Raw genomic sequence first — 27144 nt, forward strand, 5'->3', positions numbered from 1 at the left:
CCTTAAACCTTCTAGTTTCCCTGGCTTACTTTAATGCACAGCTCAAATCCCAAATTCTACATGAATCTACTCTTTCCTAGTCTCTCTCCATTCCCTCTTCACTGCCCCTTCCCCTCTGAGGCCACCTTCCCTCTACTATGTATATTTCTTTGTATATTTCTGTTCATATTTGTCATCTATGTTAGAATCGGAGCTCCTTGAGCACAGGGACCTTTTTGTTTTGTTTTTATTTTTCATATACTCGGTAATGCTTGTTGACTCTGCTGATTGGTGGTGTACCAGCACAGCCCATCAGCCCATCAGTGGCCCCTAAATGGGCACCCTTCTCTCTTCACTTGCCATCTGCCACAATGCCAACTGTTACCCAAGAGATGAATGCATAATTCTATGCTTTATGATGTCAAAAGGGAACCTCACTTTATCCTTCCAGGACAAAGCACCGAAGGCTCAGTCCTGATTTAGGTGTTAGAGGAACTAGATCTAGTTCTTTCTTCTCTGAGCTTCAGGATTTCTTTCTCTCAGCAGAGAAAAAATTACTTAATACTTAAAATACTTAAAAAATACTTTAAATACCTAAAAATTAATTTTACTTATATTGTTTTTAATGGTACTTCACTTACTAGGGATAGTTTTAGTTAACATAACCTCGTTGTAGTTGAACTGTGTTGCCCAAAGTTACCAGAGGAACCTGGTTTCATCTCTACTTGAAATCCTGAAAGAAGGTGAGAATGAAGTGGTAATTCTCTGTGCCAGGAATCAGGGAGGGAGTGGTCAGTCACAAGACTTAGGGTCATCAGAGCTCCCCAGGGGCAAATAAGACAGAAATTCTTTTGGGACAAAAATGGAAGGACACAGTCTTCAGAGACAGGCCAAGGGAACCCTTTCAGGTTCCGTTCATTCTAGTCCCAGCCATGTTTCACTAAGGGTGAGGGGAGGATGGAAAGCCTCTGAATTCATCTTTTCCAGAAGAGGAGGAGGAAGCTGGGAAGTAAAGAGCCTGTGATGGGAGAGTAGACAAGACCACCAGGGAGGTGACAGACTTGCAATGACCCCAGTGCTGTTTATGAGAACACAAAGCAGTTTCCTTTTATTTTGAGGAAGGATTCACAGAAAAGTCCCTTGTATATCTGTATCCCAGGAGAAAGGGCTATTTTGCTGAACTGAGTTTACTTTTCCTTCCATTATTTTTATTAGGGCCTGACTCTATAGCCCTTAGCCTTCCTCTAAAGAGGAGACTTTTAGCTACTATGACTTCATAGTAGTTATTATTGGATTGACCAATTCTGATCTTGGGAAGCGATGAAATATCTTGATTCTAACCTGGTCATGATGTTGAATGAGAAAGTAAGAAGTCCCATGGTATTAGCTCTATTCAGGTATAAAAGGGGTCAGAAAAGCATGGGTCCAGGTTATCAAAAGTAGGTACCTAGACATCAAAATGGTATAGACTTCATCTTGGGGTCAAGAATGGGAAAACAAACTTTTGAAACTTTTAAAACTTCATTTGACCCTAAGAGACACTTAACTCTCCGTGAAAGGAGGCGGGGATTTCTTTTAGGGATACTCCCTCAGGATTTAATATTAGCTCCTCAGACTCAAAGATTGAAATGCAGACTCTTTTAACCCCAACTCAATGTAAAATGTAGCTACAAATTTATTTTTTTACAAAAAGTCCTTCCTTATGGGCAAGGTGTTAGGTCAGATGATGTATCAAATAAAATAATGCCAAACCTGGCTCTATATCCATCCTACATCCCTAATCCATAGGAGCTATGTCCTCAAGAAGAAAAAGAACCCATGTTTTGTGCTTTTGAAGAGAAAATATACAGAGTCTTGTGATAAAAGGATGTTGAGAAGAAGTTGGTGAAGACAAAAAGGCTTTTTTATTTTTTTATACAATTTCAAGTCCAAGAGCCATGAGGGCCCATAATTCAAGATTGTACGTTTCTTTAAGGCCTCCCTTGTATCACATGGCCCCAGGTGGATAAGGAACAGAATTGGCCCTTCTGTGATATCAACAGAATATTGGGTCCCCTATAAGAGACAAGAGGTTGTCTTACTATATATGTCTAAAGAAACTTTTTTTTGTTTCCTCTATACACTAGGTCATTTAGGACATTCTCTCTCTGTCTCTCTGTCTCTGTCTCTGTCTCTCTCTCTCTCTCTCTCTCTCTCTCTCTCTCTCTCTCAGCATTTATTACTTTTCAGTTGCTCAATTTTTGTTAAGGACTGCATCTCTTTATTTCCACAAATTAGAGAAGCTATTTCTTAACACCAAGGTTAATTTAGATGATTAAGTTTAGACAAATTTGTGTAAAGGTTCCTGGACATCTTGGGACATTTGAAATTCCTGCTTCTTCCTGTATGACCTCTATTAGGTCAGATGCACTTTGGAATGGGCTGGGCTATTCAGAAATATGCATTGTTGTGTCCCCTGTACAAATCCATAGACATGTGAGAGAATGGAAGAAATGAGCCTTGGAAGAAAATTTAGCTGTTCTAGTCCAGAGTTCAGTTGACTAAGGTAATGTCACAACAGACAGCATATAATTTTTTTTCTTTTACCTTGAATTTAAAGGATAAATACACACATATAAAAAATTTCCTCTGGTTTGGAGGTACAACACTGTTGTGTTTGAGTTTGAGTCTTGAGCCTGTGGAATTATTTGGCAGGCAACATCAAACTACATAGAGATGATTCTGGGGAACTTGTCATTCAGCAATCAGGGCTAAAGACACTTGTCTAAGAAAGTGCCATCTGAAAGCATTGGGTGATATTGAGAATCCTGCTCTTAGAATCTCATTAGTTTAAGGAAGGAATCATTCAGTTGAAGCAAAAGGGTAGCATTGTTCCCTTTTCTGAGTCCTTTCATATCCCCACATAAATGTTCAAAGTAAGATTTCAGTAAATGTGAGAGGAGGCAACATCTTGGAGTGAGTGGCATGCAGGTGGTAAAAAAAATGGGGTGGTTTCTGTAAGGTCACCTATTTCTTCTAAGTATATTGTAGCTGGTTCTAAGTTAAATATGTAACATGAATAACAAATAATAAAATATATGATAATATATTTATTTAATTATATAATTATAATATAATATATGTAATTTGCAATAGTTATATGTTATGATACTATATTAATACAATTACTTATAAATATATAATAATGTGATGTAATAATATATAATAATGTGAGTATATAATTAATAACAATATATAATAAATATAATATAATAATAAAAATAAATAAATAAGTTGAAAAATCTTCAGCACAGGGTGCTTGCAGGCCTGGGGGCCACTATAGCCAGAACAGGACATGAGGGGAAGCAGGTTGTAAAGGAACAGTCCTCCCAGGTTAGGATTGTTGTAAAAGCTGTTAGGCAGATGGAAGAGGTTTCTGTCTTTTATACTTTAGTATTTTTAGGAAATGATTGGAGCCAGAGGTTTTTTTACATGTCTTTGTTAACAATATTTTCTCAAGGAAATCTCAAGGAAAATGATGAAAAGAAGAGCAAAAGTGTATGTAGCAGGTAAGAAGGTTCTTTTCTTCCCCCCTTTAGCTATTTCAAATAGGCTCTCATTACAACTCTCTTGAAGAATTCTTTATTTGATATTTTCCCTCAGATCCCTACAGTCCTATGGTTCTCAGACTAGGAAGGTGTAGGGGAAGAAACACTGATTCAGGAGACAAATTCCAGTTCTATCTATGTCTTCCATTTATTGATCACGTGGGCTTGGGAAAGTTAGTTAAGCATTCTAAATCTTTGGTTTGGGCTTCCTAGTTGTGCCATATTTACTACTTGGGCATGTCTCTTAAGTTGTTCTTTGTGCCTTAGTTTTCCTAATCCTCGAATGACTTAAAATACCCTGATTTAAGGAGTTTTCAGGAAAGCACATTCTGCAAAGCTTAAACTGTACTATTTAGAAGAATGATGATGGCTCATCTCCTCATCTGTGAATTAATTAAGCACACTGAATCTCAGTTTCCCCAGTTGAGTCCTAATGGAGCTAAATTTTTATTTGGACAAATTTCTTGACCATTCTCTGTGACTCAATTTGTCCTCATCTGAAAAAAAAAAGATGAATGATATTCTTTAAATTCTTGACTCACAGTTATTTTTAAGGAAGTACTTACAATGCGTTCAGGCTTAGTATTTTAATGAAGATTTTCTGTTTTTGCCTTTGTGAAATGGGGATAATAATGTCTTGGTTATAATTGGGCACTTTTATAACTTCAAAAAAAGACGATAAAGCCCTTTGAAAATAGTAAAGTGGTAAAGAGAAGTAAGGAATCATTGTTATTCAATATCCTTCCCACTGGGCCCTGTTCTACAGCTGCCTTTCTCATCCATAGAAGCAGCATTCTTTCTGGCCTAACTCCCACTGTTTCTTCTTCATTAGATATTCCTGTTAAGTTCATGACAAAAATGGAAAAAGTAAAGAAAAGACTACTTACAGCTGTCAGGAGTAATCAGATAGTACCACTAGGGGAACAAATGGAGCCTTCTTCCAGGGCTGAAGTGAGCCCTCCCCTCAACCATCCCATACTTCAGACATGCAACCAACAACAGTTGCCCACTGCAATGCATTTGCCTTGTCTTCATCAGAACATATTGGGTGTCAATGCCAAGAAGAACCCAAAACAACAGAAACACGTGAGCAAACCTGACAATGATTCAGAATTGTTCTTAGGAAGTTACTTTGACACTAAACCCTGGCCACAATCTCTGTCAAAATCTAGACCAATCTGGAAGACTCTTCAGACTTATCATCAAACAGTAGAGGACCAAGCTGAGATCCCATCTGCACACAAGGCTGCAATTACACCTGAAAGCCCACAAGCCAACACCACGGCCGAAATAACAAAAGCTATGCTATCATTACCAGTCTTAGGACCACAGGAAAGTGGAAAAATAGAGACTGCTACCATTCTACCATCATTAAAGCCTGACCCTGTGGACACAGCAACAGATGCTCCACAATTTACACCACCAGACTTTGGACCACAGAAGAATAAAAAAAAAACCAACCGTTTCCCAGATTTGACACTGTGGGATAAGTATTCTTATGCAAAATTAAACTACCGTTGCCCTTATTAGGTTCCAAGCAAAAGATATAAAGCCCCTTTCCTGCATGGAGTTCATTTCCTGAATTCCTGCATGGAATTCATTTTCATTCAGTCCCAATGACTGCCAGTGGGATACCTGCACCCTACCTCCCTTTCTCGAGTTCTGAATTACCCTCAACATGCCCCCTCTTTTGGCCTGTCTTGAGGGATTTTTCTTTAAAAAAATTTTTTTATAATACAGCTAATAAAAAAATAAACTTTTTAGGGTATATAAGGATTATAAATGAAACATGGAATCTCTACTGTATATAGCTTGCTTTTACTTTTATTTATATAAGTAATAAAATCCATTACTTTTAAAAGCAATCCTATTATTTTGTATTTAAGTTTATATACTTAGTGTTTATAATATGTTTCTTATTGTATGTTTGTTCTGTATTTAAATCTAAAATAAATTAAATTAAATTAAATTAAAAAAAAGGAACGCTGCTCTATATTTTCTTGCTTGGTGATACCCTCAGCTCCCCGGGGATCAATTGTCATTTCTATGCAGGTGATTCTGAGTTCTATCTAGTGATTTATTTCTAGTCTCTTGCCTCAACTCCACTCAAATCACCAATTGCCTCTTGGACTCAATACATTTAAAACAGAGCTCATCATCTTCCCCTCTCTTCAGAACCATCCCTGAACATCCAACTTTGCTTTATCTTTACCAGGGCATCACTATTCTCCTAGTCACTCAGGCTTAAAATTATGATGTCATTCTTGAGTCTCCTGTTCCATTCATCCTTCATATCTAATCGGTTGCCAACTCTTGTCACTTCTACCTTCACAAAATCTCTCACATATGTCTTATTCTCTCCACTACCACAGCCACCAGTCCCCTGGACACCCTCATACCACTTCACTCCTGAATTATTGTAACACCTTTCTGGTTATTCTACCTGTCTTGAATCTCTCCTCATTCCAATTCATTCTTCACTTAGCTGACGAAATGATTTTTCAAAACTGGTCAAAGGAGGTTCCAAAGGAAAGTGTAGAAAAGAAGAGGTATTAGGCTGCCTACCAAATTGAAGGTCTATAGCGCACATTTAGGGTTGCTTGTACACTCATTTCTATATCAAGGAGCGTCTAGACTATTGATCCATGGCAAGCAAAAGGATACTTAAGTCTTTTACTTTCCAAGATGTCCTAAATTGAGGACCAGGATAACTCCTACTGGTTTTCCATCTCCCCAACTGTTCCCTCTACCTCCACTGGGACTCAAACACCAGAATGAACCTCTATCGTAAAATGGCTCCTGAGTGTAGTCTCTCTCAAGACCATGACACCTCCCTAAGATTTTGTAACACTGTGGCCATGCAGCTAAGGACTTAACTGACTGAGATCCCACCTGTGCAGAATTGTGTAGACTATATCAGAAAGCCCTGGTCTAAAGACTTTTCTACTAGAATGTTTCAATGTCCAGGAAAGAGACAAAGTTGCACCATCACTTTGCTCTTAAAAGTGGCTCAAAGCCACTGATTTAAAACATCAAACCATGACAAAGCATTGAAAATAACAAATAGTAATCTATGAAACAAAGTAAAGTTTTCTCTGTCAGGATGGTCTGACCACCACTCTAGGACCAGGCCTCCAACTTTACGTAGGGCAGAACCTCCTGTCCTTTCTGGCCCAAACACCAGGCAATTCCTATGGTTATACCTCTACCAGCATCCAAACCTATGGCCAGAGTAAACAGGTTAATAAGCAAAAGACCTCAGACCATTGAAGGGAAGGAAAATGGAGCCTTTAGTCTGAGTGGTATCCCACAGGAAATGTTCCTTTACAATAGTATATCTAAAGGGATGTGAGCTGTATCCTAATTGAGTCAAAATCTAACAAAGGAAGAACAGGAGAATGGTCTGGCTGAAAAGGGGGGAATTTTGTTTCAAGAGTGTTAAGGGATACCACAAAACAATCCTCCTTTGAGAGAAGAGAGATATTCTATAAAATGGGAGTTGGACCTTACAGTAGATATAACTTGCCAGAATTTGGTGCTTAAAGAGATCACTCATCATGCTTGAGGAGAAGAGGAATCAGAGCTCCTGGTGACAACTGACATGAAGAAGAGTGGGATGGCATGAACCCAGGAAGCAATTTAGAGCAATAGAAAAAAAATTATCAAAGGGAAGACATGTGTCAATAATGAACTGCACAATCAGGGACAAAGGAAGATTCCTGCCATAGGGAAATATCCTAAGGTCCACAACAGTAAAAAGGAAATCCAGGACAAGATCTACAAGAAAATCACAGAAAAATGTACCTTCTCTTACAAAGGAAGGTGGCCTAGCAATATCCAATCTCAAACTATATTAAAAAGCACTAATCATCAAAACTATTTGGTGTTGGCTAAGAAATAAGAGTAGTGGATCAGTAGAATAGATAAGGTACACAAGACACAGTAATCAATGACTATAATAACCTAGTGTTTGATAAACCCAAAGACCCCCGCTTCTGGGATAAGAACTCACTATTTGAGAAAAACTTCTGGAAAAACTAGGAAATAGGACACAGACTAGGTGTAGACCAACATTACACAACATATACCAAAATAAAATCAAAATATGTGCATGATTTAGACATAAAGGCTAATACCACAAACAAATTAGAAGAGCAAGAAATGGTCTACCTGTCAGATTTACGGGGAGGGGAAGAATTCATGACCAAACAAAAGATAGAGAATATTATGAAATGTAAAATAGATAATTTTGATTATAGTAAAATAAAAAACTTTTGTACAAAGAAAACCAATGCAGCCAAGATTAGAAGAAAAGCAGAAAGCTGGGAAACCATCTTTATAGCAAATGTCTCTGATAAAGGCCTCATTTCTCAAATATATAGAGAAATGAGTCAAATTTATAATACAAGTCATTTCTTAATTTATAAATGATCAAAGGATGTGAACAGGCAATGTTCAGTTGAAGAAATCAAAGTTATCTATAGGCATATGAAGAAGTGTTCTAAATCACTTTTGATTAGAGAAATGCAAATTAAAGCAACTCTGAAATACCACCTCACACTTATCCGTTTAGCTAATATGATTAAAAAAAAGGAAAATTATGTATGTTGGAGAGCATGTGGGAAAATTGGGACACCAATGCACTGTTTGGTGGAGGTGTGAATGGATCCAACCATTCTGGAGAGCAATTTGGAACTATGTCCAAAGAGCAAAAAAATTCTGCATACTGTTTGATCCAGCAATACCACTGCTGTCTGGGTCTGTATCTCAAAGAGATAATAAAAAATGGAAAAAGACCTAGATTTGCAAAAAAATTCATTGTAGCCCTACTCATGGTGGCAAGATATTAGAAACTGAGGGGATGCCTGTTAATTGTGGAATGGCTACACAAGCTGTGGTATATTTATGTAATGGAATGCTATTTGCAATAAGAAATGATGAACAGGTAGATTTCAGAAAATCCGAGAAATACTTGTACAAACTGATGCAAAGTGAAATGAGCAGAACCAGGAAAACATTGTAGATAGTATCAGCAACATTGTGTGATGATCAGCTATGAATGACTCAGCTCTTCTCAGCAACATGGAAAATGCTATCCATATCCAGATAAAGAACTGCAGGTCTCTGAACGCAGACTGAAGTATATTTTTTCACTTTATTCTTTCTCATGGTTTTCAAAAATCTGTTTCTTCTTTCATAACTGTGACTAATATGAAAATATGTCTTACATGATAACACATATATAACCTATATCAACTTGCCTACCATTTTCGGTAGAGGGGAAGGGAGGGAGGGAGAAAAATTGTAAAAATGAATGCTAAAAATTTTCTTGACATGAAACTGGTGAAAAAAATAAAATACTATTAAAACATTTATCTTGTTTCCACTTGTTTTTTCATACTATCATGTATCACCACCTTTTCCACAACTTCCTCTAAACTGAGTAACCCCTACTATGATTTTCCTTGTTTGAGAGTCATGTTTATTCAATCTAAAGTTTTATCTCCACTTTAAAACCAGTTCCAGTTAGTGGTTTCAGCCAGAACCAGGTCTTGTTTTAAAAAATTATTTTTTATTTTTAGTTCACAGCACTCAGTTCCACAAGTTTTTGAATTCCAAATTTTCTCCCTCTACTTCTCCTCCCCCTCCCCCACAAGGTGGCATCAGATCCTGTTCTTAAAGAGATGAAACCTTTTATTTACAATCATTAAAACCCCCTCCAGATCAGTTTCTCACATAAAAGTAATAGTGGTTCTTTTTTTATTCCTTATGAGTACTGGTGAGGGTGATAAAAGCTTCAAGCATCTTGCAAGGAATGATGTTCAGTAGTAATTGGGACTGATGAGTAATTAGTGTTAACTTGCCAACTTTGACTCTTTGGCATCTTTTGCATTGGATGTGAAAAAGACCATTGGAGCCAGATTATACAGGGCTTAAAGTGCTAGAGATGTGTGTATTTTATTCTTGAGGCATTAGGGAGGCACTGAAGCTTCTTGAATAGGGAAATAAATTATTAGATCTTTGCTTTAGGAATATAAATTTGGCAGAAGAGTGAGAGATGGAGTGAAGAAGGGAAAGGGTAGAGGTAGGGAAAACAATTAGAAAGCTGTCACAAGACAGAGACAAGATGACCCAGTGTTAGGAAGTATTGTGGTGAGCTCTCCTCCACACATTCCTCCAAAGAGATCTAGAAAACGCACCAAAATGGATTCTAATGGAGAAATACAGGAAAACGTCACAGTCCTTCGTCCATTCCAGGTTGGCATAAGGAGATAAGACAGGGAGGTCTGTGGATGTGGGATGAATTTAGGCAGGAGCATATGGTGTTTTCCAGTGCCAATAGCAATGGGGACAGGCGCAAACTGTCAGCTTTGTTGCCCACTGCTCAGTTCCAGATCACAGATCTTGGCTGAACTGAGAAAGGGGACCTATTCAGGAGAATGGTATTCCTTGGTAGGGAGGCCCTGGGCAGTGTATGGAGATAGGAGAAAGTTCAAAAGCCAGCAGCAGCAGAAGTGATGTGGTTCAGACCCCAAGGAAAGAGAAGGATCTCATTTTTAGCATCCAGTCCAGCCTAGAAACTGGAATAACTAGGGAAGGAATTATAGACCAAAGGCAAGCCTACAATTTTGCCACTCTGAACCAATAGGCTTTTCCAGTTGGCTGACAGGAGTGGAGTCCAGTAAGTCTACTGTTACACAAAAGCAAACCCAGGTCAGGAACTTGCAGAGCTCAGATTAGAAGGAAATCAGACTTTGCCCTGAGACACCTTGAGGAACACTGAAAGCTTTCATATCCTTAGCCTGTTCCCTGAGATCCTGGGATAACAACACACTCAAGACCCTAAGAGAGTAGCAAGAACACCAACCTAAACATTCCTTCTAGAACCAGGCAGAGTCTAGCCCTAACATGAAGTCCAAAATTGGAAAATGAACTGCAAGAATGGACAAACAAACAAAAATGAATCCCACCAACAATAAGATATGGTGACAGGGATGCTAAAGACACAAATGCAGAAGACGTGAATGACTCCAAAATACCTAAAGCAATTCTTTAGAGAAAAAATATAGCTTGCATACAAACTTAACTTGGATTCATGGAAAAGATGAATGAATGCTTGAGAAAAAATCAGAAAATAAATGAGAGCTATGAAAGAAAGAACTGCAAAGGCCAGAAGAAATGTTAAAGTCAAAAGTTTGAAAAAACAGAAAAAAATATTTAGGGTAAAAACAACTGATCTGGAAAATAGAACATAGAGAAAAATTTAAGAGTCATTGGACTATCTGACTGCCATGACTCTTTTGTCTAGAAATCATATTTCAAGAAATCTTAAAAGAAGACTGCTCATTTGTTTAGAACCTGAAGACAAAATGGAAATACTGAGAATCCTGGAGTCAATTCCTGAAATAAACCCCAAAACAAAAACTGCCAGGAACAGCATAGCCAAAATTCGGTTCCCAGGTCAAAGGAAAAATAGTGCAAGAAGTCAGAAAGAAAGGATTCAAGTACTAAGGAGCCACAGCCAAGATGACACACAATTTAGCAGCCACTATTCTAAAGCAGTAGAGAACTTGGAATGTGAACTCCAAAAAGCAAAAATTATGTGATTATAGCCAAGAATAATTTATTTAGTAAACTGGGTATAATGCCACAGTGGGGGGAAGGGATCGACCTTTAATGACATAATAGACTTCTAAGTGTTTCTGATGAAAAGACCAGAGCTGTATAGAAACTTTGAAGTTCAAACACAAGAGCAAAGAGAAATATAGATATATAGATATATACACATACAATGAATAATGGTAAAGGACTAAAGAAGGATAAACTGCTTACTTTCAAACATGAGGAGATGATTGTCCCCTCGGAAACCTATCATTATCAAGTGTTCAGAGAGGGAATCTAATTAGATAAAACCGTGGGAAGCCATGGTTATGATCTCAAGAAAATAATGGAAAGAGAGGGGAAGATGAATACACTAGGAAGAAGGGAAAGGAAGGTTAGGAGAAATTATTTCACATGATCAGGGTACATAGTAAGTACATATCTATACAAATAAGAAGGAAGAGTGGGGGAGTGCAGCTGATGCTTGAACTTCAGTTTTCTCTGAGCTGGTCACAAGAAGGAATAATACACTCATACTTGGGTATAGAAATACATGTCACTCAACATGTCACCCAGAGAAATAGGAGGGAATGGGTAGAAGCAAGGAGGAGAAAGTGAAGAGTAAGTTAAGGGACAGATTGGTTTGAATCAAACTCTAAGGACATACAAAAATATTTATACTTCTTTTTGAGATGCAAAGAATGAGAATCTGAAGGAGTATCCATAAAATGGGGAATTGATTTTTTAAAAAGTTATGGTGTATAAATGTGTTGGAATACTATTGTGTTGAACTCTATATCAGTGTAATGAACAAATAGGCTTCCAGCGGACTAATGATGAAACATGCTACTCACCTCTTTATAGTGAGAGGTAAAGGACTCAGAGTACAGGATGAAACCATTTTTGGGACATTGCCACTATGGAAATTCATTTTGATTGACTATACATTTTTATAATGGGTTTTGTTTTTATTGTGTCCTCATTTGGAGGGGGGAGTTGGGGTGAAAAGATGAGAATGCAGGTTGATTAAAACAAATATTTTTTAAAAGGAAGGCTATCACAATAGTCCAAGTGAGAGGTGATGAGAGCTTAAACTAGAGAAGTCACAATGTGAACAGAGAATAGAGGAAGTAGGTGTGGATGAGGTAGAATCAATAAGACTTAGCAATTGCTTAAACATGGGAGGCAATGGAGAGGGAAATGTTCAGGATGACACTAAGCTTGTGAGCCTTAATGACAGGGAGCATTGTGCCTTCAACAGAAACAGGAAAGTTAGAAGAAGAAAATATAATGAATTACATTTTGAAGAAGTTGAAATGACATTTGAGATGTCCAATTGGAAACATCCAAAAGGTAATTACTAATATAGGCCTATACCTCAGCAGACACACTAGGGCTGGATAAATAGAATTGGGAGTCATCTACCTAAAAATGATAATATCATCCATAGGAGTGCTGATAAGATTATGGAGAGATTTCACATACATATATGCATACATATATACATGCATATATTTATAAATATATACACAAGTGTGTGTATATACACACATACATGTATATATAAAGAGGGAAAGAAGAAGAAGATGATGATGATGATGAAAAAGAAGAAGAGGAGGAGGAGGAGAAGGAGGAGGAGGATATATAGAGGGAGAAGAAGAAGAAGATGAAGAAAAAGAAGGAGGAGGAGGATAAAAGAGAGAGAGGGAGAAGAAGAAGATGAAGACGAAGAAGGAGGAGGAGGAGGGGGAGGAGGAGGAGAAGAAGAAGGAGAAGAAGAAGAAGAAGAAGAAGAAGAGAAGAGAAGAGAGAAGGAAGAAGAAGAAGACGAGAAGAGAAGAAGAAGAAAGCAGAGAGAAGAAGAAGGAAAGAAGAGAGAAGGAGAAGGAGAAGAAGAAGGAGAAGAAGGAGAAGAAGAAGAAGAAGAAGAAGAAGAAGAAGAAGGAGAAGGAGAAGAAGAAGAAGAAGAAGAAGAAAAAGGAGGAGGAGGAGGAGAAGAAGAAGAAAAAGGAGGAGGAGGAGGAGGAAGAGGAGGAGGAGGACGAGGACGAGGAGGAGGAGGAGGAGGAGGACGAGGACGAGGACGAGGAGGAGGAGGAGGAGAAGAAGGAGGAGGAGAAGAAGAGGAAGAAGAAGAAGGAGGAGGAGGAGGAGAAGGAGGAGAAGAAGAAGAAGCAGAAGAAGAAGAAGAAGAAGAAGAAGAAGAAGAAGAAGAAGAAGAAGAAGAAGAAGAAGAAGAAGAAGAAGAAGAAGAAGAAGGAGAAGGAGAAGGAGAAGGAGAAGGAGAAGGAGAAGGAGAAGGAGAAGGAGAAGGAGAAGGAGAAGGAGAAGGAGAAGGAGAAGGAGGAGAAGGAGAAGGAGAAGAAGGAGAAGAAGGAGAAGAAGGAGAAGAAGAAGAAGAAGAAAACAGTCCTAGATATAGTCTTGAGGGATTATGAGGTAGGAAATGATGATCCAGAAAAGAAAACTGAGAAATATTGGTCAACTATGTAGGAAGAGAGCCAAGAGAGAAAAACATTACAGAACCTGAGGGAGGAAAGAGTTTCCAGGAGAGGTGGGCTGAACAGTGTCAACTCATACAAGGGTGATCAGAAAGATAAAGACTGAGAAAAGGACATCTGATTTAGCAATTAAGACTGCTTTGGTCACCTTGGAAAGAATAGTTTCATTTGAGTGATGATGTTGGAAGCCACAGTGAAATAGGTTGAGAAAGGAATGAGAGGAGAGAAATGAAGGTGAGTAGTATATAGCTTTGACAACCATCTCCAATCAGATCTTGGTGAAGACAGCACAGGACCCATTAGAAGATCAATATTTCATTTTTTAACACTTGTGAATGGTTTATTTAGCTGGCATTAAGCTATTCTGACATCTCTTATAATATTCTACTTTGACACAGCAATTCCATTTTGCATTTTCTTTTTTTTAAAATTTATTTATTTAATATATTTAGTTTTCAGCATTGATTTTCACAAGAGTTTGAATTACAAATTTTCTCTCCATTTCTACCCTCCCCCCTCCACTGCAAGATGGCTTATATTCTGGTTGCCCTTTTCCCCAGTCAGCCCTCCCTTCTGTCATCCCACTCCCCTCCCATCCCCTTTTCCCTTCCTTTCTTGTAGGGCAAAATAAATTTCTACGCCCCATTGCCTGTGTATCTTATTTTCTAGTTGCATGCAAAAACTTTTTTGTTTGTTTTTGAACATCTGTTTTTAAAACTTTGAGTTCCAAATTCTCTCCCCTCTTCCCTTCCCACCCACCATCCCTAAGAAGCCAAGCAATTCAACATAGGCCACATGTGTATCATTATGTATAACCCTTCCACAATACTCATGTTGTGAAAGACTAACTATATTTTGCCCCTTCCCAACACATCCACCTTTACTGAATTTTCTCCCTTGACCCTGTCCCCTTTAGAAAGTGTTTGTTTTTGATTACCTCCACCCCCATCTGTCCTCCCCTCCATCATCCCCCCCCCTTTTTTATCTTCTTCCCTCTTCTTTCCTGTGGGGTAAGATACTCAATTGGGTATATATGGTATTCCCTCCTCAGGCCAAATCTGGTGAGAGCAACATTCACTCATTCCCCCCTCACCTACCCTCTCCCCTCCTCCCACAGAACTGCTTCCTCTTGCCACCTTTATGCGAGATAATCCACCCCATTCTATCTCTCCCTATCTCCCTCTCTCAGTATGTTGCTCTCTCATCCCTTAATTTCATTTTATTTCTTTTAGATATCTTCCCTTCTTCTTCAACTCACCCTGTGTCTGCTCTCTCTCTTTTACATATATATATATAAACACACACACATATATATATATACATACATACACATGCATACATATACACATATATACATACATACACATTCACTTCTATATATACATAAACATATATATATATATGCATATTCCCTTCAACTATCCTAATACTGAGGTCTCATGAATCATACACATCATCTTTCCATGTAGGAATGTAAACAAAACAGTTCAACTTTAGTAAGTCCCTTGCAATTTCTTGTTCTTTTTCTTGATTACCTTTCCATGCTTCTCTTGATTCTTGTGTTTGAAAGTCAAATTTTCTATTCAGCTCTGGTCTTTTCACTGAGAAAGCTTGAAAGTCCTCTATTTTATTGAAAATCCATATTTTCCCTTGGAGCATGATACTCTGTTTTGCTGGGTAGGTGATTCTTGGTTTTAATCCTAGCTTCATTGGCCTCCAGAATATCTTATTTCAAGCCCTTCGATCTCTTAATGTAGAAGATGCTAGATCTTGGGTTATTCTGATTGTGTTTCCACAATACTCAAATTGTTTCTTTCTGGCTACTTGCAGTATTTTCTCCTTGATCTGGGAGCTCTGGAATTTGGCGACAATATTCCTAGGAGATTTCTTTTTGGGATCTATTTGAGGAGGTGATCAGTGGATTCTTTCAATTTCAATTTTGCCCTGTGGCTCTAGAATATCAGGGCAGTTCTCCTTGATAATTCCTTGAAAGATGATATCTAGGCTCTTTTGTTGATCATGGCTTTCAGGTAGTTCAATAACTTTTAAATTATCTCTCCTGGATCTATTTTCCAGGTCAGTGGTTTTTCCAATAAGATATTTCACATTGTCTTCCACTTTTTCATTCCTTTGGTTCTATTTTATAATATCTTGATTTCTCATAAAGTCACTATCTTCCACTTGCTCCAATCTAATTTTGAAGGTAGTATTTTCTTCAGTGGTCTTTTGGACCTCCTTTTCCATTTGGCTAATTCTGCCTTTCAAGGCATTCTTCTCCTCATTGACTTTTTGGAGCTCTTTTACCATTTGAGTTAGTCTATTTTTTAAGGTTTTGTTTTCTTCAGTATATTTTTCAGTATTTTTGGGGGTCTCCTTTAGCAAGTCATTGACTTGTTTTTCATGGTTTTCTCGCATCCTTCCCATTTCTCTTACCAATTTTTCCTCTACTTCTCTAACTTGCTTTTCCAAATCCTTTTTGAGCTCTTCCATGGCCTGAGACCCGTTCATGTTTTACTTGGAGGCTTTTGATGTAGGCTCTTTGACTTTGTTAACTTCTTCTGTCTGTATGTTTTGGTCTTCTTTGTCACCAAAGAAAGAATCCAAAGTCTGAGACTGAATCTGAGTGCATTTTCGCTGCCTGGTCATATTCCCAGCCAACTAACTTGACCGTTGAGTTTTTCAGTGGGGCATGACTGCTTGTAGAGTTAAGAGAACTATGTTCCAAGCTTGGGGGGATGTGCCAGCTCTGCCACACCAGCACTCCTCCTTCCCCAAGAACCCCAAACCTGGAGTGGACTTAGATCTTCAGCAGGCTCTTCACTCCTGCTCTGATCCGCCACTTAATTCCTCCCACCAGGTGGGCCTGGAGCCAGAAGTAACAACAGCTGTAGCTGCCCCACCTCCGCTGCCCCCGGGGCTGGAAGCCAAACCGCGAACTCTTTCTACTCCCGCAGCTTTTCCCACTAACCTTCTCCGCAGTCTTTGGTGTTTGTGGGTTAAGGAGTCTGGTAACTGCCGCAGCTCACTGATTCAGGGCGCTAGGGCCCCCTCCGCCTGGCTTCTGGTCTGGATGATCCACACCGCCCACGCTGGACTCTGCTCCACTCCGTTCCCAGCTCCCAGCTCCCAGGTCCCAGCTCCATGTGGGATAGACCTCACCCAGAGACCATCCAGGCTGTCCTGGGCTGGAGCCCTGCTTCCCTCTGCTGTTTTGTGGGTTCTGCCATTCTAGGATTGGTTCAGAGCCATTTTTTATAGGGTTTTGGAGGGACTCGGTAAGGAGCTCATACTAGTTCCTGCTTACCAGCCACCATCTTCTACTTTAGCATTTCTAAAAGAGAAAACAGTAAAAAAAAAAAAAGTCCCACCTTAATTACCAATACATAGCCTTATCATACTCATAAAAGAGCTGAGTGTTACTTCTTTTATAAACTTTAAAAATAAGTTTTTATATATCTTTTCTGTTTCTTATATCTGATAGTATCCCATGTATCCCTCCTTTTTCCCCTCCCAGAAAGCCATCTCATATGACAAACAGTATTCTTTTAGCATGTCAACCATTACTAAGTTGGTTCTTAGAAAGATAAACAAAATTAGGCTGCATACAAGTGTTTATTTCTCTCAAACCTTGCAGAACATGCATATAGAGACACACATGGGAGTTCATTGTAAGAAAATGGACAGACAAAGCAGATCTCGTGTCTTCAGAGCAATTCTCTTTCACCCCTCCCTCCCTTCCTGGCTCAGGATGCCTATGTCAGACAGAATTATAGTCTCCATATGGTTAACCATAATATGAGAAAGGAATTTCTTAAGTGAATAGATTGTAAATACACTGATAGGAAAAGTATTAAAGTATCAATTGAAATTATAGATCCAGGATATCTGTGTTTTTTTTACCATTAACACAACATACCATATTTCCCCATGTATAAGACACACCTTAATTTTGGGGCCTGAAATTTGAAAAAAAAATGTATTACATAAAGTTATTGAACTCAAGTTTTATTCATCTGCTCATAGCTTTCAGGCAGCTTTTGGGCAAGTCTGGTGCATATACGCATGCTTAGTCCATTCCGTTTCATGAACCTGAAGCACCAATTGTGTCCTCCTTTGAAATCGATAACTTCTTTTTCATCAGCAATTCTTCTTGCCTCTTGCTGAACCATCTTTGTGGACACAGGAATTCCAATTGCCCCTTGCTCTTCAATTCGTATCTTCAATTCCCTCTCTAAATCAGGCCATTTTGCTGACTTGCCTCCCATGGCCTTCTTCTGCCATAGCATTTTCAGTATGGTTTCTTCTTCCCATAGCCAGTCTTGGATTGTTTTCTCACTTGGTGAAGGGCCAAACTTATGTTCAGCAGCACTGTTTCCATTCACTTTTGCAAACTGGATCACTTTTAACTTGAATTCAGCACTGTACGAAAATCTTTTCTGAGCCATTTCTGGGCAGAACGTGGCAAAACATAACCTAATATACCAGTAACAAATGTGAAACAATGAGCACAAAGACAACAAGTGCAAAAAAGCAGGAAATGCAAGTAAAAAAAAAATCTACAACAATGAGTGCAAAAACAAGCATGAAAAAGCAGGAAATGCAAGTAAAAAACTCTACAACCACTGTATAAGACACACTCATTTTTTAGACCTGAAATTTTTTGAAAAAGGGTGTGTCTTATACATGGGGAAATACAGTAACATAGCATATTTCCATAAAATACTTAAGGTAAGAAAAGTCCCATTAATCAAGATAATGTCTGATTCAAGATACCTTGTCCTTAGTGGTCATAAACAGAAGAATGCTCCTGGTCAGCTTAATCTGACCTTGTAGTGTTGATACAGGAAGGGGCAATTTGAGTTCATTCAGAGAGCAAAGCAAAGCATGTCTGTTATGCCAGAGCATGCAAAGAACTGTGATAGATTAAGCTAAGAGTGGGCCACAATGCCTCTCCTGGTTGGCCAATTCATGTTTTGGGCCTTTCTCAAGTCTTGGGGGTTCAAAATATTTTGAAACTTTAGAAAGTTTGAGAAAAGCAAGAGGATTAGACTGATTCCTTTAAGAATTATATGCAGATGTATATGATTGGCTTCCAAAATTTTCCTCTCATGGAAATTCAGACTTTAAGCATGCTTTGGGTAATAAGAGCTCAAATTTGGATTTTTACACAAAAATTGTATAGGATAATAGTAAAAGTAAGTGAAATTATTTTTCCATTATTAAAGTATCTGTCCAATAATTTTGAAAAGCAGAAGAGGTCATTTTAAGTTAGGACCCTCATATTTTAAAATATTCTTATACCAGGTACAGAATTTAGGTAAGGAAACAGCAAATGATATATAACCTGAAACCCTCTGAAGTTTCAAAAATGGAGAACCAAATTTGGGATTGTACTAATTTATACTAAGTCAGAATTATCTGGAAACTTCTAGATCTGAACCAGAGAAGCAGAACTCCCTTTTTAGAACTGTCCTAAGAATAAAACCTATTGTTGAAGAAAGGATAGCTAGGGACCAGATAACTACATGAGATATCTGGGATTCAAAATATGTTTCACCTAAAGTTCTTATAAAATCTGTGCAAAAAATTTCCTACTGAGTAAATCAGAATCCTTGAAAAAAATAGTGGTGTGATTTTCAAGCCTACTTCACCTAAGGTTATATATTTAGTATGTTAATTTAGAGGTTTATGGATGACCACACTTGGAAACAAAAGACAAAACTTGGAAGTTTATCCTAGCCTGTTCATTCTCCTCTATTTTTTTTCTTTTTGGTACAATTCTCAATCTAACATCTAGATTATAGTAGGAATTGCTTTTTCAACAACATAGCCAAATTCTCCCCTGGACCCTATTCTACTCTCCCTCTGGAGCACAAATTCCAACAGCCTTCTCTCCCTGGAAGACCTCTCTCCCCCTGCCATCTTCCTGTGCTGTAGGAGCCCTCTTCTCCTTTGACCCCAGCCTTTGATTCTTCAAGTCTTCCCAGAACCTCTATTTTTAGGAGGTGACCAGTCCAGCCATACTCATTACTTTATTCCTCTCTTCAGGCCTTGCTCCTGATTCTCCAGAATTCTTTCTCCCCATATGCTCCCCACATGGGTAACTTTTCCCTCCCTCTTAAGAACCTTTACTCTACCATCTTACTCGGTGATGTTCTCAGCTACCATGGGATCAGTTGTCATTTCTACACAGATGACTCTGAGTTCTACCTAGATCCATTTCTAGTTTCTTGCCTCCAGTCTTGTATTATCAGTTGCCTCATGAACACAATATGTTCAAAACAGAAATCATTAGCTTTCCCTTCCCAAACACCAGGACCTTTCTTTCTTTCAACTTCTATATCACTGTTGAGGGTAACACCATTCATCTTGTCACTCAGGCTCAAAATCTTGGTGTCATCCTTGACAGCATAGTCCCACTCAATCTGTATGTCTAATCTGTTTTCAACTCCTGTCATTTGAAACTTTAAAACATCTCATTTATTTCTCCTTTTCTCCACTCCCACTGACAGTACTTGAAGAATCTTGTACCACCTCACACTTGAACTATTTTCTGTCTCAAGTCTCCTTCATTTCAATCTATTCTCCACTCAGTTGTCAAAGCAATTTTCCTAAAGGACAAGTCAGACCACATTACCCCACTACTCAGTAAAATACAATGGTTCCAGGATCAAATGTAAAATAGTCTATTTGGCATTTAAAGCTCTTTATAATCTTATGCCTTTCTTATCTTGCCAGGTACTTTATAAACCAGCTATCCCTGCCTTCTTGCTATTCTTGCCACGTAACACTCCATTTCCTGACTCTGCTTTTGCAGGCACATGGGCTGTACCCAAATGTTCTACATCATCACCTGCACCTATCTCTCCACTGGCTCCAAGACCTAGCTCAAATGCTACCTTCTACAAGACACCTTTGCTAGTCATCCCTGCTCCCTCACCTGTACCCTTCCACTGATGCTGTCTTCCCTCTGAGATTACCTTTCAACTTGTATATGTTCTATTTATAGGTTGTTTGCATGACAACTCCCCCATTAGAACTGGAATTCTTTGAAGGCAACTACCATATTTTTGCCTATCTTTGTATCCTCAGTAATTTACCATAGTGCTTGTCACAGAGTAAAAGCTTAACAAATACTTATTGACTGACTGGACTGCTTTATTTAATTCATTTTCACAAAGCCCAAGATTCCCTTACCAAAGAGATCTTACCAAAGTTATCCTTACCAAGAAGGGAAACCACAAATCTATCCTTGGATCAGCTTTGTCCTATTTTTGTTTTAACATATGTCTCCAAACCCCAGATAATAGACTATAAAATTCTGCCAAATTTCTCTCATCTCCCCATGATGTTGTAACAAGTATTTCATAAGGAAGAACAGTTACAGAATCTGGAGTTTAAAACTTGGGTTTTTAGAGTTTGCCAAAACATACTTTGTCCACTGTCCAAAAGGTCAAGGGAAAACATTAAGAATGTGAAGTAGGGAGAAAAGAGATGCTAGTTGGTGAGAAACAACAGGAAACTAAGCTAACTTAATGAAGCTTCAAGTCAGAGCTACTTGTATTCAGTGTCTCTCCCTGCTCCAATCTATCTTTCAATGCCAAACTAATTTTCCTAAATTTTCAGTCAAATCACTACCCCACCCCATTCAGTAAATTCCAATGACTCTTTTATTTTATCCAGGTTCAAATATTAATTTCTCTATGGGTTTTTAAAGCTCTTCACAACCTGGTTCCTTTCTACCTCTCCAGTTTTCTTATACTTTACTCGTTTCAAATAGTTTACCATTCAGCTACACTCCCTACCTCCTATTCTAGGACGTCAACATAACACTCCATCTCCAGGATCCTCTTTATGTAACTGCCCTCTTACCTAGTAAGGTCTCCCGTATCTCTTAAACCTTCTAGTTTCCCTGGCTTACTTTAATGCACAGCTCAAATCCCAAATTCTACATGAAGCCTTTCCTAGTCTCTCTCCATTCCCTCTTCACTGCCCCTTCCCCTCTGAGGCCACCTTCCCTCTACTATGTATATTTCTTTGTATATTTCTGTTCATATTTGTCATCTATGTTAGAATCGGAGCTCCTTGAGCACAGGGACCTTTTTGTTTTGTTTTTATTTTTCATATACTCGGTAATGCTTGTTGACTCTGCTGATTGGTGGTGTACCAGCACAGCCCATCAGCCCATCAGTGGCCCCTAAATGAGCACCCTTCTCTCTTCACTTGCCGTCTGCCCCAATGCCAACTGTTACCCAAGAGATGAATGCATAATTCTATGCTTTATGATGTCAAGAGGCAACCTCACTTTATCCTTCCAGAACAAAGCACCAAAGGCTCAGTCCTGATTTAGGTGTTAGAGGAACTAGATCTAGTTCTTTCTTCTCTGAGCTTCAGGATTTCTTTCTCTCAGCAGAGAAAAAATTACTTAATACTTAAAATACTTAAAAAATACTTTAAATACTTAAAAATTAATTTTACTTATATTGTTTTTTAATAGTACTTCACTTACTAGGGATAGTTTTAGCTAACATAACCTCATTTTAGTTGAACTGTATTGCCCAAAGTTACCAGAGGAACCTGGTTTCATCTCTACTTGAAATCCTGAAAGAAGGTGAGAATGAAGTGGTAATTCTCTGTGCCAGGAATCAGGGAGGGAGTGGTCAGTCACAAGACTTAGGGTCATCAGAGCTCCCCAGGGGCAAATAAGACAGAAATTCTTTTGGGACAAAAATGGAAGGACACAGTCTTCAGAGACAGGCCAAGGGAACCCTTTCAGGTTCCGTTCATTCTAGCCCCAGCCATGTTTCACTAAGGGTGAGGGGAGGATGGAAAGCCTCTGAATTCATCTTTTCCAGAAGAGGAGGAGGAAGCTGGGAAGTAAAGAGCCTGTGATGGGAGAGTAGACAAGACCACCAGGGAGGTGACAGACTTGCAATGACCCCAGTGCTGTTTATGAGAACACAAAGCAGTTTCCTTTTATTTTGAGGAAGGATTCACAGAAAAGTCCCTTGTATATCTGTATCCCAGGAGAAAGGGCTATTTTGCTGAACTGAGTTTACTTTTCCTTCCATTATTTTTATTAGGGCCTGACTCTATAGCCCTTAGCCTTCCTCTAAAGAGGAGACTTTTAGCTACTATGACTTCATAGTAGTTATTATTGGATTGACCAATTCTGATCTTGGGAAGCGATGAAATATCTTGATTCTAACCTGGTCATGATGTTGAATGAGAAAGTAAGAAGTCCCATGGTATTAGCTCTATTCAGGTATAAAAGGGGTCAGAAAAGCATGGGTCCAGGTTATCAAAAGTAGGTACCTAGACATCAAAATGGTATAGACTTCATCTTGGGGTCAAGAATGGAAAACAAACTTTTGAAACTTTTAAAACTTCATTTGACCCTAAGAGACACTTAACTCTACGTGAAAGGAGGCGGGGATTTCTTTTAGGGATACTCCCTCAGGATTTAATATTAGCTCCCCAGACTCAAAGATTGAAATGTAGACTCTTTAAACCCCAACCCAATGTGAAATGTAGCTACAAATTTTTTTTTTATAAAAAGTCCTTCCTTATGGGCAAGGTGTTAGGCCAGATGATGTATCAAATAAAATAATGCCAAACCTAGCTCTATATCCATCCTATATCCCTAATCCATAGGAGCTATGTCCTCAAGAAGAAAAAGAACCCATGTTTTGTGCTTTTGAAGAGAAAATATACAGAGTCTTGTGATAAAAGGATGTTGAGAAGAAGTTGGTGAAGACAAAAAGGCTTTTTTATTTTTTTATACAATTTCAAGTCCAAGAACCACGAGGGCCCACAATTCAAGATTGTACGTTTCTTTAAGGCCTCCCTTGTATCACATGGCCCCAGGAGGACAAGGAACAGAATTGGCCCTTCTGTGATATCAACAGAATATTGGGTCCCCTATAAGAGACAAGAGGTTGTCTTACTATATATGTCTAAAGAAACTTTTTTCTGTTTCCTCTATACCCTAGGTCATTTATGACATTCTCTCTCTCTCTCTCTCTCTCTCTCTCTCTCTCTCTCTCTCTCTCTCTCTCAGCATTTATTACTTTTCAGTTGCTCAATTTTTGTTAAGGACTGCATCTCTTTATTTCCACAAATTAGAGAAGCTATTTCTTAACACCAAGGTTAATTTAGACGATTAAGTTTAGACAAATTTGTGTAAAGATTCCTGGACATCTTGGGACATTTGAAATTCCTGCTTCTTCTTGTATGACCTCTATTAGGTCAGATGCACTTTGGAATGGGCTGGCTAATTCAGAAATATGCATTGTTGTGTCCCCTGTAAAAATCCATAGACATGTGAGAGAATGGAAGAAATGAGCCTTGGAAGAAAATTTAGCTGTTCTAGTCCAGAGTTCAGTTGACTAAGGTAATGTCACAACAGACAGCATATAATTTTTTTCTTTTACCTTGAATTTAAAGGATAAATACACACATATAAAAAATTTCCTCTGGTTTGGAGGTACAACACTGTTGTGTTTGAGTTTGGGTCTTGAGCCTGTGGAATTATTTGGCAGGCAACATCAAACTACATAGAGATGATTCTGGGGAACTTGTCATTCAGCAATCAGGGCTAAAGACACTTATCTAAGAAAGCGCCATCTGAAAGCATTGGGTGATATTGAGAATCCTGCTCTTAGAATCTCATTAGTTTAAGGAAGGAATCATTCAGTTGAAGCAAAAGGGTAGCATTGTTCCCTTTTCTGAGTCCTTTCATATCCCCACATAAATGTTCAAAGTCAGATTTCAGTAAATGTGAGAGGAGGCAACATCTTAGAGTGAGTGGCATGACGGTGGTAAAAAAAAATGGGGTGGTTTCTGTAAGGTCAACTATTTGACACCTATTTTTTCTAAGTATATTGTAGCTGGTTCTAAGTTAAATATGTAACATAAATAACAAATAATAAAATATATGATAATATATTTAATTATATAATTATAATGTAATATATGTAATTTGCAATAGTTATAATATGTTATGATACTATATTAATACAATTACTTATAAATATGCAATAATATGATATAATAATATGTAATAATGTGAGTATATAATTAATAACAATATATAATAAATATAATATAATAATAAAAATAAATAAATAAGTTGAAAAATCTTCAGCACAGGGTGCTTGCAGGCCTGGGGGCCACTATAGCCAGAACAGGACATGAGGGGAAGCAGGTTGTAAAGGAACAGTCCTCCCAGGTTAGGATTGTTGTAAAAGCTGTTAGGCAGAGGGAAGAGGTTTCTGTCTTTTATACTTTAGTATTTTTAGGAAACGATTGGAGCCAGAGGTTTTTTTACATGTCTTTGTTAACAATATTTTCTCAAGGAAATCTCAAGGAAAATGATGAAAAGAAGAGCAAAAGTGTATGTAGCAGGTAAGAAGGTTCTTTTCTTCCCCCCTTTAGCTATTTCAAATAGGCTCTCATTACAACTCTCTTGAAGAATTCTTTATTTGATATTTTCCCTCAGATCCCTACAGTCCTATGGTTCTCAGACTAGGAAGGTGTAGGGGAAGAAACACTGATTCAGGAGACAAATTCCAGTTCTATCTATGTCTTCCATTTATTGATCACGTGGGCTTGGGAAAGTTAGTTAAGCATTCTAAATCTTTGGTTTGGGCTTCCTAGTTGTGCCATATTTACTACTTGGGCATGTCTCTTAAGTTGTTCTTTGTGCCTTAGTTTTCCTAATCCTCGAATGACTTAAAATACCCTGATTTAAGGAGTTTTCAGGAAAGCACATTCTGAAAAGCTTAAACTGTACTATTTAGAAGAATGATGATGGCTTATCTCCTCATCTGTGAATTAATTAAGCACACTGAATCTCAGTTTCCCCAGTTGAGTCCTAATGGAGCTAAATTTTTATTTGAACAAATTTCTCGACCATTCTCTGTGACTCAATTTGTCCTCATCTGAAAAAAAAAAAGATGAATGATATTCTTTAAATTCCTTGACTCACAGTTATTTTTAAGGAAGTACTTACAATGCGTTCAGGCTTAATATTTTAATGAAGATTTTCTGTTTTTGCCTTTGTGAAATGGGGATAATAATGTCTTGGTTATAATTGGGCACTTTTATAACTTCAAAAAAAGACGATAAAGCCCTTTGAAAATAGTAAAGTGGTAAAGAGAAGTAAGGAATCATTGTTATTCAATATCCTTCCCACTGGGCCCCATTCTACAGCTGCCTTTCTCATCCATAGAAGCAGCATTCTTCCTGGCCTAACTCCCACTGTTTCTTCTTCATTAGATGCTCCTGTTAAGTTCATGACAAAAATGGAAAAAGTAAAGAAAAGACTACTTACAGCTGTCAGGAGTAATCAGATAGTACCACTAAGGGAACAAATGGAGCCTCATTCCAGGGCTGAAGTGAGCCCTCCCCTCTACCATCCCATACCTCAGACATGCAACCAACAACAGTTGCCCACTGCAATGCATTTGCCTTGTCTTCATCAGAACATATTGGGTGTCAATGCCAAGAAGAACCCAAAACAACAGAAACATGTGAGCAAATCTGACAATGATTCAGAATTGTTCTTAGGAAGTTACTTCGACACTAAACCCTGGCCACAATCTCTGTCAAAATCTAGACCAATCTGGAAGACTCTTCAGACTTATCATCAAACAGTAGAGGACCAAGCTAAGATCCCATCTGCACACAAGGCTGCAATTACACCTGAAAGCCCACAAGCCAACACCACGGCCGAAATAACAAAAGCTATGCTATCATTACCAGTCTTAGGACCACAGGAAAGTGGAAAAATAGAGACTGCTACCATTCTACCATCATTAAAGCCTGACCCTGTGGACACAGCAACAGATGCTCCACAATTTACACCACCAGACTTTGGACCACAGAAGAATAAAAAAAAAACCAACCATTTCCCAGATTTGACACTGTGGGATAAGTATTCTTATGCAAAATTAAACTACCGTTGCCCTTATTAGGTTCCAAGCAAAAGATATAAAGCCCCTTTCCTGCATGGAGTTCATTTCCTGAATTCCTGCATGCAATTCATTTTCATTCAGTCCCAATGACTGCCAGTGGGATACATGCACCCTACCTCCCTTTCTCGAGTTCTGAATTACCCTCAACGTGCCCCCTCTTTTGGCAGGTCTTGAGGGATTTTTCTTTAAATTTTTTTTATAATAGGGCTAATAAAAAAAATAAACTTTTTAGGGTATATAAGGATTATAAATGAAACATGGAATCTCTACTGTATATAGCTTGCTTTTACTTTTATTTATATAAGTAATAAAATCCATTACTTTTAAAAGCAATCCTATTATTTTGTATTTAAGTTTAAATATTTAGTGTTTATAACATGTTTCTTATTGTATGTTTGTTCTGTATTTAAATCTAAAATAAATTAAATTAAAATTAAAAATAAAGAAACCCTGCTCTATATTTTCTTGCTTGGTGATGTCCTCAGCTCCCCGGGGATC

The 27144-nt window shown here is 38.2% G+C and overlaps 1 protein-coding gene across 1 annotated transcript; it reads left to right on the plus strand.

Moving 5' to 3' along the window:
* The first annotated feature begins 449 nt into the window (after positions 1-449).
* LOC118836123 lies at positions 450-5536 on the plus strand. Its single transcript, XM_036743475.1, has 3 exons — positions 450-722; positions 3479-3527; positions 4399-5536. Exons 2-3 carry the CDS (start codon positions 3494-3496, stop codon positions 5094-5096), a joined length of 732 nt encoding a protein of 243 aa, XP_036599370.1. The 5' UTR covers positions 450-722; positions 3479-3493; the 3' UTR covers positions 5097-5536.
* Positions 5537-27144: the final 21608 nt, after the last annotated feature.

Source organism: Trichosurus vulpecula, chromosome 2 (assembly GCF_011100635.1).
Source record: "Trichosurus vulpecula isolate mTriVul1 chromosome 2, mTriVul1.pri, whole genome shotgun sequence".
Taxonomy (NCBI): domain Eukaryota; kingdom Metazoa; phylum Chordata; class Mammalia; order Diprotodontia; family Phalangeridae; genus Trichosurus; species Trichosurus vulpecula.

Excerpts from the sequence above, each read along its gene's own strand:
- LOC118836123 (XM_036743475.1), top strand. The coding sequence starts at position 3,494 with ATGATGAAAAGAAGAGCAAAAGTGTATGTAGCAG. Across the intron at positions 3,528-4,398 it reads AGCAAAAGTGTATGTAGCAG|ATATTCCTGTTAAGTTCATG; the intron begins GTAAGAAGGTTC and ends CTTCTTCATTAG.